The sequence below is a fragment of the Oryctolagus cuniculus genome, chromosome 13 (genome assembly GCF_051225735.1).
Source record: "Oryctolagus cuniculus isolate XC-2025 breed Fujian yellow rabbit chromosome 13, ASM5122573v1, whole genome shotgun sequence".
Classification (NCBI taxonomy): Eukaryota; Metazoa; Chordata; class Mammalia; order Lagomorpha; family Leporidae; genus Oryctolagus; species Oryctolagus cuniculus.
The window spans coordinates 45,209,699-45,229,078 of NC_142879.1; the positions used below are offsets into that span (position 1 = coordinate 45,209,699).

Here is a 19,380-nt window from a genome sequence, read left to right on the forward strand (position 1 = left end):
CATCCAGGCTCTTTATTTCTTAGTGGACCGTAGGAAGAGAAGACAGGAACACAATGATCTGATGGGAAATCACTGCAGTAAAATCGCACCAAGCAACAGTGGCTTGACTAAAATAGTGGCACTAGACATGATGAATTATATTCTAAGGGTATATAATGGATAATTGATGGAATTAGCTAAAAGTTTATACGTGAATTGAGAGATGGAAGTTATGTGTATGATGACTACAACTCCCAGAGCTTTGTGACCATCCACAGATGTGAGATGCATCCTCTCTTCCAAAGTTTGGTTTGGATAATAGTGTTGGTGACACCACATATATACCAAGAAGACTTGAAAATTTTTCTTAACCACAGAAGTTAGACTTTCTGGGAGATCAAGGTGACTATTAACTATGTTCAAAAATAACTTGAGAGAGCGAGTTAAGGGACTGACTTGGTGTTTTATGGTTGTTATGGGGGTGCACCCAAGGTGATGGTTCCTGAACATGGATAGTTACTTGCATGGTTTGATCTCCCCTACTAAAATCCATACACCTGGGCCTTCTTATCAGCTTTCCTAGATTGGGAGCATGAAGAGGAAAGGGAGGGGTGAAACTTAAAACCAGTCAGTGGTCAAGTCCAACACAAAAATGGTTAATGTTTAGACAGAAAAATCTTACAAGATCTTTCCCCTGAATAACTTGAAGCAGGGCCACTATTAATAAAGATGGAGAAGACTGTGCAATGTTAGAGGAGAAGATTTAGAGATTAGGTTTAGGTATTGTAAGTTTCATGAGTCTCTCATGCATTGGAGGGTCTCAACTTTTTATGATTTGTTTTTATTTGTCTCACTAAACTTCCCACCAAGAAAGTAGCTGCCTAGTCTGTGTAATTACTTTTTTTATAAAAGTAAAAGTTAAACAATTTGTAAGAGCTTTAACATTGGAACCACCTAAAGATATGCCTTACTCTTAAGTGGCTGAATTTATTTTGGACTACACCACAGACTGGCATGGAAAATAATTTGGAAATAGTTAAATAACACTAGTTGATAATATGCCTTGATCTTTATCAGAAATGTCTTAATCCTGTGTTATTCTATGGATGAGATGAAAGATATCAGGAATGTTTTCATTTAGGGTCTTTCTGCTCAAAATTAGCCTTATGCAATATTTACATTATTTTCTTTTCCTTTTGCATTTTTTTTATTTTGAAAGTCAGTTACAGTTACAGTGAGAGAGAGGGAGAGGGAGAGACAGAAAGAGATCTTACATCACTGGTTCACTCCCCATGTGGCTGCAGTGACTTGCAGAGGGTCAGGCTTATGCCAGGATGCAAGAGCTTCATCCGGGTCTCTCCCAGGTGGCAGAGGGCCCAAACACATAGGCCATCTTCCATTGCTTTTCCTAGGCCATGAGCAGGGAGCTGGATCATAAGTGGAGCAGCCGGAACTTGAACTGGCACACATATGGGATGCCAGCATCACAGACAGCAGCTTTACCCACTAGCCCACACCTCTAGCCCCACATTATTTTATTTCCTGCTGATGTAATGATTTTTGTTTTTAAAATATAAAACTTAATCATTATTTTCCAAAATATTAGCTATATCAGTTAAGCATGAATAGTGATACAACCCCTTTTCTGGTCCCCAGTAGTGTTGTGTTTTGAGATAGCTGACATGATATCCTTGTTTTTCTTTTTATGTCAATAGATTTTTAAAATAATTCTAAAGATGAGAGAACTGGGTCCAAATTGCATTTCTGTTTTTTGAAAAATATACATCATTGAGCATTTCTAATCTTCAGTTTTCTCATCTATAAACGTAAGAGTTAAAGTCAGTATTCTGTGTGTATCTCAAAAATGCTTTAGTGTTATGATTTTTAGTCAAGCTCTGTAATTGAAATCTTGGTCTTTTGTATTACCCCCCATCTGTTAATATTGAACTGGACACTTAACTAAAGGTAGTTAGATTCCACACTGAGAGAAAGGTTAGCAATTAATCCAGATAAGGAAGTTCCCCTAGAGGCAGAATGCGTGCCTAAAACTTACCTCCAAAGGCTTTACAAAGGAAGATATAGGTTAATTAGACAAATGCAAATCACTAGTCCAGGAATAGCACATGCACAAAATAGCTTGGAGGTCTCGGAATACCCATTCCCTCCCCACTGGTTTCTTTGTGGCATTCCACTCATCTTCTACTTCTTCCCTCCTTACTATGTCTTCTAAAATGTGAAATGATTCAGAACATAAGAGCCTCTGTATAGTTTTATCAGCAGGAGTTTCCAGCTTCCAGAACACCATGCAGTAAACACCTGAAACATCATCCACACCAGCCTTCACCATGAAGTAATCTGTCTCTAGCTTGAGAACTACCTCCTCTGAAACTAAGCAGGGAGTGATGCTAGCTTTCCTAACTGTCAGATGGGGATCTAGGAAGGAAAAAAATTCTGTTCCTGTAGTATCAGAGAGCAAATGTGAAGCTGATGTCTCTACTTGGACTTTTTATTGACTTTTCTTTCTCAAGTAGTATTGCCCATGCTGACTATGCTCTATGGTAATGTTGAAGCAGTACACTAAAAATACCTTGGATGTATACACTGAACACTTTATTATTTCTAAAAGCACTTTATTTCACTCTTTTTTGTATTTGCTGTTCACCTACATAAAGGCTATGCAGTATTCAAAGTGCTAGTGATAGATACAATCATCTGTGTCATTAGTTTAATTTTATTTTTTTGGCTCTTTACCTCCTCCTCCTTTTTTTAGATAGCAAAAGCGAAGCTCATCAGGTACTAGTACAATCCAAGTCAGATAATCGTAAATATCAGAACTGAGTTAAAATCAGGCCATTAAAAGCATTGCCTTTTATCCTGCGTTTTGTGAATAAATTTCTGGTTGACATTGCTTTTAACAATTTCCCTACAATTGACAAATAATTCAATAATAAATAAATTTGACAAAGAATAAATAAATTGACAAATCAATAATAAATTCCCAACAAGTTGACAAATAAGCATTTTGGAGAAAAATCTACTGCAAAATAGCTTATTGGTTATGTATTTCTGATCCTATCTGAGGAAATATCTCTTATATGTTTGGCTTCTGATAAATATCAGAACAAATGGATGCTAACACAATATACTCCAAATATTCCATAATACATGCACTCTTAGTTCCTTAAAGATTTTAATCAGAATAAAAATGGAAGTCCTCACCTTGACTCTTAGATCCAATTTATATTCTTGAACACATCTTAAAAGAAATGCAGCACTTGGGAGACTTGCAAAACTTTACTCAGTCACTAAAATGATAGTTTTTTTTTCATTTGTGAATTATCCATTTGAGAACTCTAGAATAGGAGAGATACCGATCAGATTTCTCAGATTACTAAGAATGCAATGCTCATTTAAATATTAAATGAATTTACTGACTTGGCACCTCATTGAAAGTTTTGGAGTCTGTGCCCATACCACCCTGAACACACCTGATCTCATGTGAATGTTTTGGAAATTTTTCCTCATGTTTTTGTTTTATCTTTTTAGGTTACTGCCCATATGGATATCGAGAATGTCAGAATGGTAAATGTTATAAACAGGAGCAAAACTGTAATTTTGTAGATGACTGTGGAGATAATACTGATGAAAATGAATGCGGTGGTTCCTGTACTTTTGAAGAAGGCTGGTGCGGCTGGCAAAACTCCCTGGCTGAAAACTTTGATTGGATATTAGGGGTCGGCTCTCATCAAAGCTTAAGACCTCCCAGAGACCACACACTTGGAAATGAAGATGGTAGGTTATTGGGTTGTTACAGTTCTTCTAATATTATTCACAGTTGTTGTCACATTATTTTCCCTGATATCAGCTACAGAACTCCTGAGAGATTCCCATGGCTACAGAGCAGGTCAATCAAATGTTCAGTGAGGATGTTGTTTCCCAGGGCAGCCATAACAAAGGGCCATAGCCTAGGTGGCTTCAACAACAGCTGTTTACTGTCTCACAGCTCTGGAGGCTGGAAGTCCAAAAGCAAGGAGTCAGTAGTGTTGGTTCCTTCTGAGGGCCATGGGAATCCGTGCTTCCATGCCTCTCCTAGGTGCTGGTGATCTCACATGCTTCATAGCTTGCAGGTTGCGGTTCTATATCTTTACATTGTTTTCTCTCTGAATGTCTTTTTCTCTGTATAAATTTCTACCTTTTAATTAAGGCAGTGTCATATTGAGTGTCTTCACTCATTACCTCAACTAAACCGGCATTAAATATACTTTTTCCAAATAGTATCACATACATAAGGACTAGCATTTTGTGAGGGTAACAATTCAGCCCATAACAGGAGAAAAAGATGGGAACATTTCAAATATACAAATGTAACTGTAAGACTATATAAGTTAAGCGTGGTGGCTATGGATAATTTCTGTAGAGAGTAGCTGAGGTCAAGTCTCAAACTCACTGGTCAAGGAACATAGGCCATTGGCAGGATGAAGAAGGGATTCTTGGATGCTACAAAACAGTAGAAAGACATCTAAATGTTGAAATTTCACATAATTAGGAAAAACCAATAAGGTGAACAAGCCAGGCTGACCAAGCCAAAGAAAGAATGATCCACATCCTATTCAAACTTTGAAATCTACATACATGATAATATCTGGATATTTTGTCATCCAAGAATAAAATCCAATTACATTTCCTCTCATGTTAAATATTAAAAATCCCTAGTTTATTTGCATAGGTAATTGAATTTTTATATAATATGTATCTTTATATATTGTATTTTTGTATAATGTATATCTTTATTTTGATTTCATGGGGAAACGTTGCATTGTTTTGTTATCCCTTGATAGTTTAGGGATCTGTTAAAAGGTTTCTGTCACTATTTTGTTGACTTGATGACATAAATATCCTGTTGATCAGGCAATCTGTACTACATAGAGATTTGCTGAAAGTAGAGACTGTTGCAAATTATTCTATCAGTGAGCTTAAGAGATGGATATTAAATTTCTGTTTCAAATAGAAATACTTTGAGGAGTTCAAATTCAATAGACTGTAAATAAAAACACTAAGATTTAAAAGCTAAAAAAATTCTCCTTGTGTCTTGGTCCTATCTGAATTCCATTCTTATTCCTAGGACACTTCCTGTATCTAGAGGCTACCCCAGTGGGCCTGCGGGGGGAGAAAGCACACCTCAGGAGTCCTGTGTGGCAAGAGTCTGGTGCAGCCTGCACCCTAAGTTTCTGGTATTTCATATCCGCAAAAGCCACAGGATCCATTCATATTCTCATTAAGGTAGGATCTTGGTCTGTGATGCCTCTGAGCTTGGTGAGGGCTCCCACAGGCAGCACAGCCCACAGGAGTTAGTTACAACTCTTCTGATTGACCAAGGGAAGCCTCTTTTCTGGGGAGGAGCAGCTCCAGTGGCCCAGATGCCCTGGGGGATTTGGTAAATTGGGGCATGGAAACCACTTGTGAGTTCAGTATCCCATCCTGTGATTATCGCTGAATCCACCAGTTCCGTTTGTTTTAAGTTTGTCTAAGATGTGTATCTTCCTTCTATGTAGTTGCTTCCTTCACTATCCTTTTCACTAATAAAGTAGATCATTGGTACATCTGACTGGAGAGTGACTATCCATTTTCCTCCACTGTGTGCAATCATTAGGGGTACTAATAATAGAGCTTTCAGTTCTAAGCACACTGTACAAAGGACTGAACCACTCAGGAGAATGATCAAGGTGTGATTCCATTGAACTGCTTGTTAACTGACATAGTGATGTGTTTCTTTTGGCAGATTAATTGGATGTTTCTGTCAGAGCTTTAATTTAGTATAACAAAGTGACAGTTTTCAGGTACCAATATAGTAAAGCAAATATTAATAATAATGAACTTGGTTCAAATACCTTTACTAAAAGCAAGTTAAAACAGCAACAAAAGGAGATTGTGTGTGTGTGTGTGTGTGTGTGTTCATTGTAAGAATCTAGATGGGATTCCAAGGAGTCTGATTTTAAATATGCTTTCAAGGCCATTCCACTTTATCACTCAGAGCTTCTGTGTGAAGTGCCCCAGCCCGGATGGAAAATGCCTGACCCAAATACCAAAGAGCTCATAATGTCTAAATAGTTGTGACTGCGTATCCCATGTTGACTGGAAACCTGAATTGACTTTATAACTTAGGACTCTTCTAGAATGATTGAGACATTTTCTACCTAATCCTCTGTAAAAAAAAAAAAAAAAAAAAAAAAAAAAAGAAAAGAAAAGAAACTATCAACTCCCAACTTGACTCTCACTGGGATTAAACATGACAATAGGTCTGATCTGATTTCATCATCATTAAAAAAAATCATCTATTAAAAAAAAAAAAAAAACGCATGCAGCTGATAACCACAGTGATTTGTTCTGATTTAGAAATGTGGACGCTAACTGAAATATGAGGCTTAAAGTTCTAACAGGAGTGTTTCTGCACTTCACTTTTGAGTGTGGTACTTGATTCTAGGAGATGCACGTGAGTGACTCAGTCCTGCTCTGTGAGGTTTGATGAATTGCTTCACTCATATTTCTATTTCAGCTATCTCATCGTAACAAACTTCATGTTACGATAAAATGTTAAAATTCAACCATTTTGTGAGATCAGTCTTCCTACCAAGTCACATAGAACATCTGTGGTTTCTTCAATAAATTACTGTGGAAATTTGATTTTAAAGATTTGTTTTCCGCTAGTACAAAAACTCAGTTGTTTAAAAGGTGTATACCTTTTCTTTAGTCACACTTATTTTTTAGAAGAGAAACCTTAACATGCTGATTTTATATTCATGCATTGTAGGGCAATTATTTCATTTTGTTGATTAACATAATGCATATTTCTGGTCATCATTACGAAGTCTTTCTCAGGCTACTCTCTGGGTGGAATCATGTCTTCAGAGGAGGTCTGACAATGCAGGAAGGAAAGACAACCCTTATGAAGGACAACCCTTTTGTAGGAATGGCTCCTATGCATTTCAATGCGTGGCATTCAAAAAGAGCTGGAAAAATTTGAAATATAAATCTAAAATTAAATCAGATATTAGAGTGTGGAACCACTGAGCAACAATCTAATGGTAATAGAGTTTGAGATAATATTGATTATCTCAATAACAATGCAGGGGACTGGCGCCATGGCTCACTTGGTTAATCATCCGCCTGTGGCACCAGCATCCCATATGAGCACCAGGTTCTAATCCCAGTTGCTCCTCTTCCAGTCCAGCTCTCTGCTGTGGCCCGGGAAGGCAGTGGAGGATGGCCCAAGTGCTTGGGCCGTGTACCTGCATGGGAGACCAGGAGGAAGCACCTGGCTCCTGCCTTCGGATCGGCACATCACACCGGCCGTGGCAGCCACTTTGGGGGTGAACCAACGAAAGGAATACCTTTCTCTCTGTCTCTCTCTCTCACTGTCTAACTCTATCTGTCAAATAAATAAAAATAAAAAATAAAAAAATAAAATATAACAATGCAAACTAGAATATACTAGTTATTGACCATTAACTCTTGTATTGTTTTATGTAATTCTTAAAGTAACATTATGAGTTAAATAGTGTTAGCCCTATTTTGCTCAAGAGATTAAGGATTCCCACAAAAATATCCTAACCCCTATCCTATGTCTCAATACCCAGTCAAGTGACATAATGAGAATTTGAATCCAGCTATATCTGCATCCCAAACTCCTGTATTTTCCTACCCGCCCCCGTCCCCCAGTGCTCCACGTCAACTCTAACAATGAAATAGAGATTTTGTTGTACTGAGATTTATATACATTTTATGCAATTTTATTTTAGAAAAATGAATAATAGATTGATTCTTGGCCTTTTGGCTAAGATCAGGTGCAGAATCTGTTCTTATCAGAAAAATGAATGATAGTTCTCAGAATGGAGATAAAATTCTTCGAGTACTCCTAATAAAAGAAATTCAGGGAAACTTCAGGAAAACAAAGCTGTTGCTTTAGAGATATTTAGTAAAGAGCAGCATGATTTTACTTACCACATATTTTCTCCTTTTTCCCTGTGTTTCTTGTTTTCAGTCATGAGAACTACCTTTCATTAAAGAGATGGAATTGAAACAAATGTAATATTTATGTCTTAAATCAAGGTAATGCATGCATAACAAGATGAAAAAATTGAGAAATTGACATTAATTTTTTCTTTTGAAGTTTGCTTCAGTTATAAATAGGAAAACCCTTTAAATTATGATAAATAATTTATCATAATAAATTATGATAAATAAATAACACATTTAAAATATAGTTCATGTTTTATTAGATCGAATATCTTATCTGGTAGAAGTATGATTAGTGATCATTTAATCCAAGCTAAGCATTTTATGAGTGGGCTTCAGTCTCTGGCAACTGGTATGATCATTATTCACCTATCTTTTTTTTATGGGTAAGTCAGTCAAGGATCAGATGGACTAAGTAATGAGTCCAAGGTCACATGAATGAATGAGGTAGGACTGGAACTTAGCTATTCTAAAATTAAGATTAGGATGCTACAGAGTGTGCTTTTCTTTCAATGGAGGATATTTAGTTATTAAGTTAAAATGAACAGATCATGTGTTTTTCTGAATTTAATAATTCATTTTAGATAGTATCTTTATTCTTTTTAACATTTCTCATTTTAAACTACCTTTTTTTTTTTTTTTTTTGATAGGCAGAGTTAGACAGTGAGAGAGAGAGAGACAGAGAGAAAGGTCTTCCTTTTTCTGTTGGTTCACCCCCCTCCAAGTGGCCACTACCACCGATGCGTTGCGGCCGATCCGAAGCCAGGAGCCAGGTGCTTCCTTCTGGTCTCCCATGCGGGTGCAGGGCCCAAGGACCTGGGCCATCCTCCACTGCCTTCCCAGGCCACAGCAGAGAACTGGACTAGAAGAGGAGCAACTGGGTTAGAATCTGGCACCCCACCCTGACTGGGACTAGAACCCTGGGGTGCCGGCGCCGCAGGCAGAGGATTAGCCTAGTGAGCCACTGCGCCGGCCTTAAACTACCTTTTAACTGATTTATATTCACTAGTAAATTTAAACTTGTTGCATTTCAGCCCACCTGCAAAAAATTAAAAATGAAAATTAGAAACAAAAATAAAGCAAATACTTCAGATTAGAATAAGGGCTCTGCAACATAGAAGTTAATAGTTTTTTACAAATAGTTTAAGTCATAATCTTACAATTTCACTTATTTTTCTAGTTTTTTATTTTCTGGTCAGGTTAGTTAATGACAAATAATGTTTAGATTTAAATACACTAAAAAGAAGTTGAGGGAATTTTTAAATGTGCTTTGTATTTGAGAACTTGTTTTACAGTTAGAAGACTGTCTAGCCTAAAGAAACAAAACACCTGTGCATCTTTTCAGCTAGCTATCTTTGAACAAGATGCAGAAATTCCTGTGACCTATAGATCTTGGACTCTCTTGGAACTACTGCATCTACAAAAAAGTATTGATATTTTAATTAAGATCACTGCATAATTTAGGGATTTTAAATATATTTAGTTGAAGCCATTCGGAACTTCATGCAGTCATGACAGAAAACATAGTATATTCAAGGGAGAAGTGGAAAAAAAGCACTCCTGATAGAGCAACCTCATTGTGCTCAACATCCGTAATGAAATGAGTTCGCTGTTTTATCTTGCTTAATGATTCAGAGAATCTTAAAGGTAGTGTGTTCTTTCAAGATAAATTTATTTTTTTTTATTTTTTTTTATTTTTTTAACTTTTATTTAATAAATATAAATTTTCAAAGTACAGCTTTTGGATTATAGCAGCTTTTTCTCCCCATAACCTCCCTCCCACCCGCAACCATCCCATCTCCCGCTCCCTCTCCCATCCCATTCACATCAAAATTCATTTTTAATTATCTTTATATACAGAAGATCAATTTAGTATATACTAAGTAAGGTTTTCAACAGTTTGCACCCACACAGAAACACAAAGTGTAAAGTACTGTTTGAGTATTAGTTATACCGCTAATTCACATAGTACAACACATTAAGGACAGAGATCCTACATGGGGAGTAGATGCACTGTGACTCCTGTTGTTGATTTAACAATTGACACTCTTATTTATGGCGTCAGTAATCACCCGAGGCTCCAACGCCGATCTTATTTAGACAATGTCATAGTCAAAGTGGAAGTTCTTTCAAGTATCATTTCCGAAATGAAAAGACTTGAAAGTCACTACTCTCCTCATTACAACAATAATAAGCTAAACAAAACAAATATCAACAGCTTCTCTGGGCACACTAAGGAGTTGCAGTTACAATGCAATGAGCACCCAGGAATCATCAAAGGTCGTAAAGCTGGAATCACAGCTGGGACCTGCTTATCTGGAACAGAGCCCTGGCTGAAGCACTTAGAGGGTAACTTTGTGTGAAGGCAATTTTACCCAGTGGCTGGAGGCCATTCCTACCATGAATGGGAAACTCCCAGGCAACATGGACTTAGGGATCCAATACTTTGCTTTATCTTGAGGAATCCCACCAACTTTTCACAGTAGAGGGCTTAGAAACATCATTTATTAGCTATGACAGGGAAGAGGAACAGTAACCATTGTGAAATAGGATGAAAACCATCTTCTTATTTAAAGGCTTAAATGTGAATCGTTTAAATATATTCATTAAAAGATAAAGATTGACAAAGTGAGTATAATAACAATATTCGACTACCTCTTGTCTTTTGGACATTCACTAAATATACTGATTCAGACAAGTTCAAATAAAGCGATAGCAAAAGATATGTTAAAACTAATTGAAAGAAAGCTGGAGGTACTACACTAATTTCAGATAAATGGAATTCAGAACAAGGAAAATTATCAGAGACAAACAGGAAGATTACTTAATGATTAGGCAGCCATTGCTTTAAAACCTAGCAAATTTGTGTATACACCTAAATTCAGAGCTGCAAAATAACACTTCAAAAACCTACAGAATGAGGGTGGGCATTCTGGCAAAGCAGGGTACGCCACTGCTTGGGACACCTGTATTCCATTTTGGAGTGCTGTTTGGAATTCTAGATGCTCCCCTCTCAATGCATCTCTCTGTCTTTCTGCTGCATGGTTGACCAGGATGGAATTCCTGGCTTAAGCCTGCCCAGCTCCAGGTATTGCAGCCATTTCAAGTGTGAAACAGTGAATGGAAGATCTCTCTCTCTTTCTGTTTCTCTCTCTCTTTCTCTCTCTCTCTCTTGCGTGCGCGCGTGTGCTCTCTCTGTCTCTCCCCACTCCTGCTCTACCCAGACACCCTAACTTTCAAATAAATAAATATTTTTTAAAAATTGACAAAATTTCAAGGAGAGAGAGAAAGTTCCACTATTATATTTGGGAACATCAATCTTCCATTAATTGGCTGTTCAAAAATGCAAAAAAAAAAAAAAAAACAGAAGCATAAACTTGGCTTTAATAGCCTTATCAATTACTTTGGTCTAATAATATTTACAGAATTCTTTGTCCAACAAGATCAAGCTTCCATGGATGGACCACAGTCTGGACAACAAAATACACCTGAAACTGTGAATGTTCACAAAACACATGAAGAATGTTCCCAGATAATAAAGTTTAAGAAACTGTAGCAAGAAGAACAATTGAAGCATGAAAAAGAAAAGGAATGAAAATTGAAGTATAAATGAATAATATTGAAAAATAGGAAAATAATATATGAAAATCAGCAAAACCAAAAGATACTTCAGTGAAATAACAAATTCATAAACCTCTCTCCATGCTCATTAAGAAAAGAGAAAGACAGAAATTACCAGTATCAGAAATCAAAGAGTGGCCATCATTGGAAATGAACATTAATGTTCCATGGAAACTTAAGGATAATAAGGGGCTACTAAAATCACTATGCACAAAAATTTGATAACTTCAATGAACAGAACAATTGCTTGAAGCACAAATTGCCAATACTTACACAAAAAGAAATATAATCAGTCAAGGCCCATTTCCTTTAAAAGAATGGAATCAAAGATGCATACTTCTTCCCACCACCACCAAAAAAAAAGGAATGAAAATATCAGGCAAGGGTAACTCATAGTTGAATTCTACCATACATTCCAAGTACAAAAAAGGACAACTCTCTACCATTTCCTCTTGAGATCTGAAGTGTAGATAATAATTTATAACTCAATTGGTGAAATCAGCATTACCTTAATAAAAAACTTGTTAAACTTCTAAGAAAGGAAAACTATAGAAAAACATTTCACTTGAACAAAGATGCAAAATAAAAATAGAAAGCAAAATAATAATAGGTAATATCCAACAATTTTATGTAGTACAAGCAAGTGGTATTTATCCCACGTAAGCAAGGCTGTCAGCATTTAAAAAAATCAATAAATTGGACATACTACACAAACTGCAAAAATGTTAAATGAGTACATCAACTTTTGTAGAAGATATTTGGCATAAAAAAAAACTGAGCAAACAAGGAACAGAAGAGAAATTCCTCATCTAGATAAAGAATATCTACCAAAACCAGCTTTAATAATGAAATTGGACAGTTTTCCCTTAAGTTGGAGAAAGGGGGAAGTGTCTTTTTCTCACCACTACTTTTCAATATTATGGTGGAATTACTAGACAGTGCAGTAACACAAAGAAAGGATACAAAATGCATACATATTGGGAAGGAAGACATAAAACTGCTAGCAAATGTCATTATTGCATGTATAGAAAATTCAAAAGTACATCATAAGTACCCCTGGAACAATGTTAGTGTAGCAAAGTGGCGAATTACATGTACAATTTCATTGTTGTTCCATGTATGGGTAAGAGCTAGGATTTGAAATTTAAAAACAAAATTAAGCATCATTTAAAATTGCATCAGGTTAAGAAGCAATCCCAATCGGTGTCTTTTAACTGGACAGTTCAGGCCATTAACGTTCAATGTGACTAATGAAAAGTGGTAACTTTGCCCTGCCATTTGCCAAAGATAAGTTCTAATATATGCTTTGAATTCCCTGTGATCTTTTGCTGTGAGGTTTCCTTCCTTTATCTTCTTTCATACTGATGACCGTGTTTCTGTGTTTCTGTGTGTAACACATCTTTAAGCATCTGTTGCAGGGCTGGACGAGTGGCGACAAATACTTTCAATTTCTGTTTGTTATGAAAAGTCTTTATTTCACCTTCATTCACAAATGATAGCTTTGCAGGATATAATATTCTGGGCTGGCAGTTTTTCTCTCTTAGTACTTGGGCTATATCTCGCCATTCCCTCCTAGCTTCTAGAGTTTCTGATGAGAAGTCAGCAGTGAGTCTGATTGGCGATCCTCTGAGAGTAATCTGACGTTTCTCTCTTGCACATTTTAGGATCTTTTCTTTATGTTTCACTGTGGAGAGTTTAATTACAACGTGTCGTGGTGAGGATCTCTTTTGGTCGTGTTTATTAGGGGTTCTGTGAGCTTCCTGTACTAGGATTTCTCTGTCCTTCTCCAAACCTGGGAAATTTTCTGCTAATATCTCACTAAAAAGGCCTTCTAATCCTTTCTCCCTTTCCATGCCTTCAGGAACTCCTAGAACCCGAATGTTGGGTTTTTTAATAGTATCCTGAAGATTTGTGACAATATGCTTTAGATTTCTAATTTCCTCTTCTTTTCTTTGATCTGACTGTATCCTTTCCTGTTCTCTGTCTTCTAAGTCCGATATTCTCTCTTCTGCTTCACCCATTCTGTTTGTAAGGCTCTCTATTGTGTTTTTCATTTGATCTATTGAATTCTTCACTTCAGTCACTATCACAGTTTCCTGTTGTACTAGTTGTTTCGTTTCATTTTGATTCCTCCTTAATATTTCATTTTCACGAGAGAGATTTTCTATCTTGTCCATTAAGGATTTCTGTAGTTCAAGAATTTGTTTTTGAGAACTTCTTAATATTCTTACCAATTTTTTGAGATCTGCTTCTTGCATTTCTTCTATCTCATCATCTTCATAATCTTGAATTGGGGTGTCTTTTTCATTTGAGGGCGTCATGGTGACTTCCTTGTTTTTATTACCTTGGTTTTTGCGTTTGTTATTTGGCATATTGGAGATATTTGGTTTCTTCACTGTGGTGCTTTTTCTTGTTATACTATGACTCTAGATTAAGTGGACTGTTTTTGATGGAGCCTTAGGGCTTGAGATGGGTGTGGCCTGAGAGCTCTGTTTGGTGTGCCAAAGGTGACACTCCCAGGTTAGGTGTGGTAAACCTCTCTCTCTCTCTCTCTCTCTTTCTTTTTTTGATTCAAAAGGGAAGTAATTCCACACAGCTGAACTAAGTTGGAGGTAGTTAGCAGGCAAATGATATACCCACAGGAGCCAGAGATCAGAAGCTCTTTCCCAAGGACCACACAGGGAATCTGTTTGGCCCTCAGAGTGGGCTCAAATTCTCCTTCAGTCTCCCACTGGGTTGCCAAAGTTACGGAATTGTAGTGTCTCTGGAGAGTACTCAGGTGAATTCCGTGAGTTCTCTCCCCCACCGTCTCTTTTTTCACAGTCTCAGTTCAGTAGCACCACAAATTTACTAGGTCCTAATCTCCTGTTAATTCGCCCCGCCCAGAGTCAGGTTTTTCTGCTAGGCTCAGGGCCGGTGCAGACCTGAGGTCGCTCTGCTTATGACGTATGTCCAAGATGGCGCCTGCTCTTTGTCTTGCTCGCCCTTGTGAGGTGAGCGGAGAGAGAGAAACCCGTGTCCGTACCAGTCACCTTTTTTTTTTTTTCCTCTCTCTCTCTTCCAGTTAGCCTGGTGAACTGTTCCCCCCCGGGGGTCGTTCCCTCTAGTCTCCTCTCTCCGCTTGCCTGCCGGTGTCTCGGGCTATTGAGGTTCGGCTCACCTCGCGTTCCAGCGCTGGTGTGTTGAGTCTGCCGCTGGTGTCCCGAACTGTGGGCTCCCACGCTCTCCACGCAGGTCCGCTGTGAATCACGTGTTCCGGAAGAGTTTCTTCTGCTGTTTCCTCCCCTACTCTTCCTTGAACATGCAGTATCTCCACTTTTATTAAACTCTCTCTCCCCGGACTATCAGTGTGCTCCCTTCCTATTCCGCCATCTTGCTGTTACCTCAAGATAAATTTAATCTAAGCTATTCATTTTATAGATGAAGGGTGTAGGGGGTTATGTTTCCTGCCTCAACTCACAGGGTGCTTCCAGAATAACATTAGAAGATGGACTCAGTTTTTCTGACTTCCAATTAGGGCTCTTCTATTTCCTTGAAATTCTATCTAATGATTTCTGCATCTAATGTGGAAATATATTTGTTCTTCTTTATTGACAGATTCTATATCTTTGGAGTCAACCAATCACAGATCAATAATAGTAAAAAAACTGTACTGAATACGTATGAACTTTCTTGTTATCATTCCCTAAACAACACAGCTTATCAACTACTTACATAGCATTCACATTCTGTTAGGCATTATAACTAATCTAGATATGGTTTAAAGTATATGCTTGGTTGTGTGTAGATTATACAAAAATACTATACCATTTTAGATAAGGAACTTCAGTATTTCTAATTTGGATATTCGTGGTGTTTGCTGGAGCCAGTCCTCCATGGATACCAAGGTTATGATGTACAGATTTTATTCAAGAGACCATGGACATGTCAAATGATCAATCTAAAGGGCAGCTGCATTTGCTTACTTAGAAAGCTGATCATTCCGGGCCTGTTTTTACCCTCAATGTAATAAAAAAGTATCCTTCATTGTGTACAAGCATCTCATCAGCACTCTAATCTGAGATGATTTACAATTAATTGCTAATACTACATGTGGCTATTAGCATAGGACAGATTGCCCAGTGTAGGCTTGTTTTGATTTCTTCAACTCACTGAATATTATTTCAGGCATGTCGTTAGCATTTTATTCACTATTTCAGGAAAAGGGTGTAGAAAAGAAAAAGCAATGTGCCTTGCCTGAGTTGGATTTTTCTCACATGGAAAAGCAACTCCTTCTCTCAACAATCAGAATACATAAAGTCACTTAAGATCACATTCTGTCTGAGCCATGTTCAGAGCAGATTAGGAGTAAATAGATTTAAGTCCTGTCCAGCAAACAGCTGTTTCAGCCCGCTGGATGTGAATCTGCAGACAGGTAGTCAGTAACGTCTGGACTGGCTGCTCGTGGAAAAATACACAGAGATTTGTCACTCAGATTCAGAAGTACCTCTTCAGATGTCACAAGTAGTCAGGTTTGTATTTATTTTATTTATTTATTTATTTATTTATTTTTCTTTGTCTAAGAGCTGAAAGAAGAAAAGAGAAGAAAAGCAATATTATATCTTACCTAGTTTAAGACATAATCGGCAGGGCTGGCACTACGACGTGATGCAGTAGGTTAATCCTCCGCCTGCGGTGCCAGCATCTCAGATGAGCCCCAGTTCTAGTCCTGGCTGCACCTTTTCCAACCCAGCTCTCTGCTATGGCCCGGGATAGCAGTAGAAGAAGGCCCAAATGCTTGGGCCCCTGCACCCACGTGGGAGACCAGGAAAAAGCACCTGACTCCTGGCTTCAGATCGGCACAGCTCCGGCTGTTGCAGCCATTTGGGGAGTGAACCAATGGAAGGAAGACTTTATCTCTGTGTCCCTCTCACTGCCTGTAACTCTACCTCTCAAATAAATAAATAAAAATATTTTTTTTAAAAAGACTCAATTGGCCAGAAATATCACATGGTCATTGTTCATTTGCTCACAGATAATTCATAGGTACAAGTGTTGAATCCTGAACAGTGCTATGAAGAAACCTTGAAACCAGTTAATCAAATTTTATTAACTTATTGATAACATTTTAACAATTTTGAACAAATTTATCTTCATAAAACTTTTTTTCATTTTTATTTGAATAAAGATGTGATTGGAGTACATGAATGAACTATTTGCAGTTTAATATGTTTAATTGGATGTTGGAGAGACTGGTTTTAATTTTACAATATGTAGTTAACATTTAGGTTAGGATGCGTTTATGCTTTTTGATTTTCAATCTATTCATTTAACAAATACAAATTTTAAACAAAGAGCTCAATATTTGGAAAATGTTTCTATACTTTATAAAATGATTAAACGCTGATTGTTGAACTGAGCTCAAGATAATTTATATTTGGCTAAAATGTAGTACCTTCTGTTTTGTATTAGTAGGTTCTTTCTTTAAAAAATATTTTATTTATATGAAAGACAGAGTTACAGACCTGGTCGGGGGGGAGGGAGAGAGAGAGAGAGAGGGAGAGAGAGAGAGAGAGAGAGAGAGGGATCTAGTGCTTGGGCCATCCTTGCTGCTTTCCCAGGCACATTAGCAGTGAGCTGGATAAAAGTGGAGCAACCATGACTTGAACCAGCGCCCAGATGGGATGCCAGCACTGCAGTCCGGGGCTTTAATCCACTGCACAACAGCACCAGCCCCAATAGTTTCTAATATATGTCACTTTCTTGAAGATATCCTTTTTTTCCTATACACTTTCTAGCCATAAATACATGGATTTTTCTAAGTCACTTAAGTACTATAAATTTTTTTAAAAAAATGTTAGTGCAACCATAGACAGTGAGGAGAACCAATAAATGTTGGTATGTTATTTAAGATGGCTGGCAGATCTATATCATCGAATCACTTTTGCCTTCCTTGATCTCCAGGGAAGTGATGTCTCCATATTAAATTTTGTACAAACATAATACAAATACATTCCGTTTCTGGACTAATTTGTATTAAAGGACAGTTTTAGAAAACTTCTAAATTTCTGTTAAACTTACTAACTTCAATGTGAATTTCTAGAATCAGAATCATTTTACAAGGCACAGAACTCAATATTTTCACTTGTGTTTTCTCGTAAAATTATAGGCACAGTAAAGAGAAAGTAACATTACTAATTACTTTTTCACATAATTTCTTATGAATGCATACATGGCCTTAAAAAGTCTTCATGAAGATAACTAGCATGTTTTATTCAGTAGGTGGTTCATAATGACACACACAAGATTCAATCCTACAAAAGCTAAGATTTATAAAAGTAGTTGAGATTTTAAATGAGGTTTTTAGGCATATTTGTCCATTATCTTAATTTTCTTAATATTTCTTAAGAACACATGAAACTCTCCATGATTCTTTTTTTTTTTTTTTTTTTTTTTTTTGGACAGGCAGAGTTAGACAGTGGGAGAGAGAGAGAGAGAGAGAGAGAGAGAGAAAGGGCTTCCTTTTTCTGTTGGTTCACCCCCCAAGTGCCACTATGGCTGGTGCGTTGCGGCCTGTGCGCTGCACCAATCCGAAGCCAGGAGCCAGGTGCTTCCTCCTGGTCTCCCATGCGGGTGCAGGGCCCTAGGACCTGGGCCATCCTCCACTGCACTCCAGGGCCACAGCAGAGAGCTGGACTGGAAGAGGAACAACCAGGACAGAATCCGGCGCCCCGACTGGGACTAGAACCCAGGGTGCCAGCGCCGCAGGCAGAGGATTAGCCTAGTGAGCTGTGGCGCCGACCTCCCTGATTATTTTTTTTTTTTTTTTTTTTTTTTGACAGGCAGAGTGGACAGTGAGAGAGAGAGACAGAGAGAGAAAGGTCTTCCTTTGCCGTTGGTTCACCCTCCAATGGCCGCCGCTGCAGCCGGCGCACCGCGCTGATCCTGGCAGGAGCCAGGAGCCAGGTGCTTTTCCTGGTCTCCCATGGGGTGCAGGGCCCAAGCACCTGGGCCATCCTCCACTGCACTCCCTGGCCATAGCAGAGAGCTGGCCTGGAAGAGGGGCAACCGGGACAGAATCCGGCGCCCCAACCGGGACTAGAACCCGGTGTGCCGGCGCCGCAAGGTGGAGGATTAGCCTATTGAGCCACGGCGCCGGCTCTCCCTGATTATTTTTGATGAAGGAATTGAGAACTACTAGTAGAACATTGGAACAGTATTAGCAAAGTCATTACTTTTACATCCACCACTAAGAGCTCTTTCTCAGCAATTGTACTTTTACCTGGAGCTCCCAATAGTCACTTTTTCCTGTTATGGTCACTGTCTGGAATTCTAAGACCCTTGAATTTGCTTTCATCCATTAATACAAAATAAAAATACCAAAACAAGGCTTATGTACTTGTCATAGATTTTACAGAATGGCTGTATCTAATTAGAATTTTAGAACGTAGGGCAGGAAACAAAATTGGAAACTAAATGTGACATCACCTAGAGTTCAAGAGGAAAATTAAATATCAAACTTTCACACCTGGATTCTCTACATACATGTAACCTGGTTCACAGCCTCACTCCTTTGCTGCAGTTTTGACCCTCCTTTGAGTCTTTTCAAAGAATAAAATGTTCTGTCCTTCCAATACATAGATAGACTCCGTGTTCAGATAACACGACCCCTAAGCATGAGGCTAACCCTTACCTATGGTTACAGTTCGCTCATTTTTTCTGGAACAATCAAGATACTGTTTAAATTTAAATTTGCATTCCAGCTCTGCCACTTACTACTTATGATCT

The 19,380-nt window shown here is 38.0% G+C and overlaps 1 protein-coding gene and 1 pseudogene across 1 annotated transcript in view; both read left to right on the forward strand.

Moving 5' to 3' along the window:
• Positions 1 to 19,380, forward strand: part of MALRD1 (MAM and LDL receptor class A domain containing 1) — a 407,814-nt gene that overhangs the window by 210,290 nt on the left and 178,144 nt on the right. Inside the window, exons 23-24 of the mRNA XM_008268638.5 lie at positions 3,526 to 3,771; positions 5,102 to 5,259. Coding sequence (XP_008266860.4) covers positions 3,526 to 3,771; positions 5,102 to 5,259 — 404 coding nt within the window. The remainder of the gene's footprint in view (positions 1 to 3,525; positions 3,772 to 5,101; positions 5,260 to 19,380) is intronic.
• LOC127483646 (U2 spliceosomal RNA) lies at positions 7,791 to 7,894 on the forward strand (annotated as a pseudogene).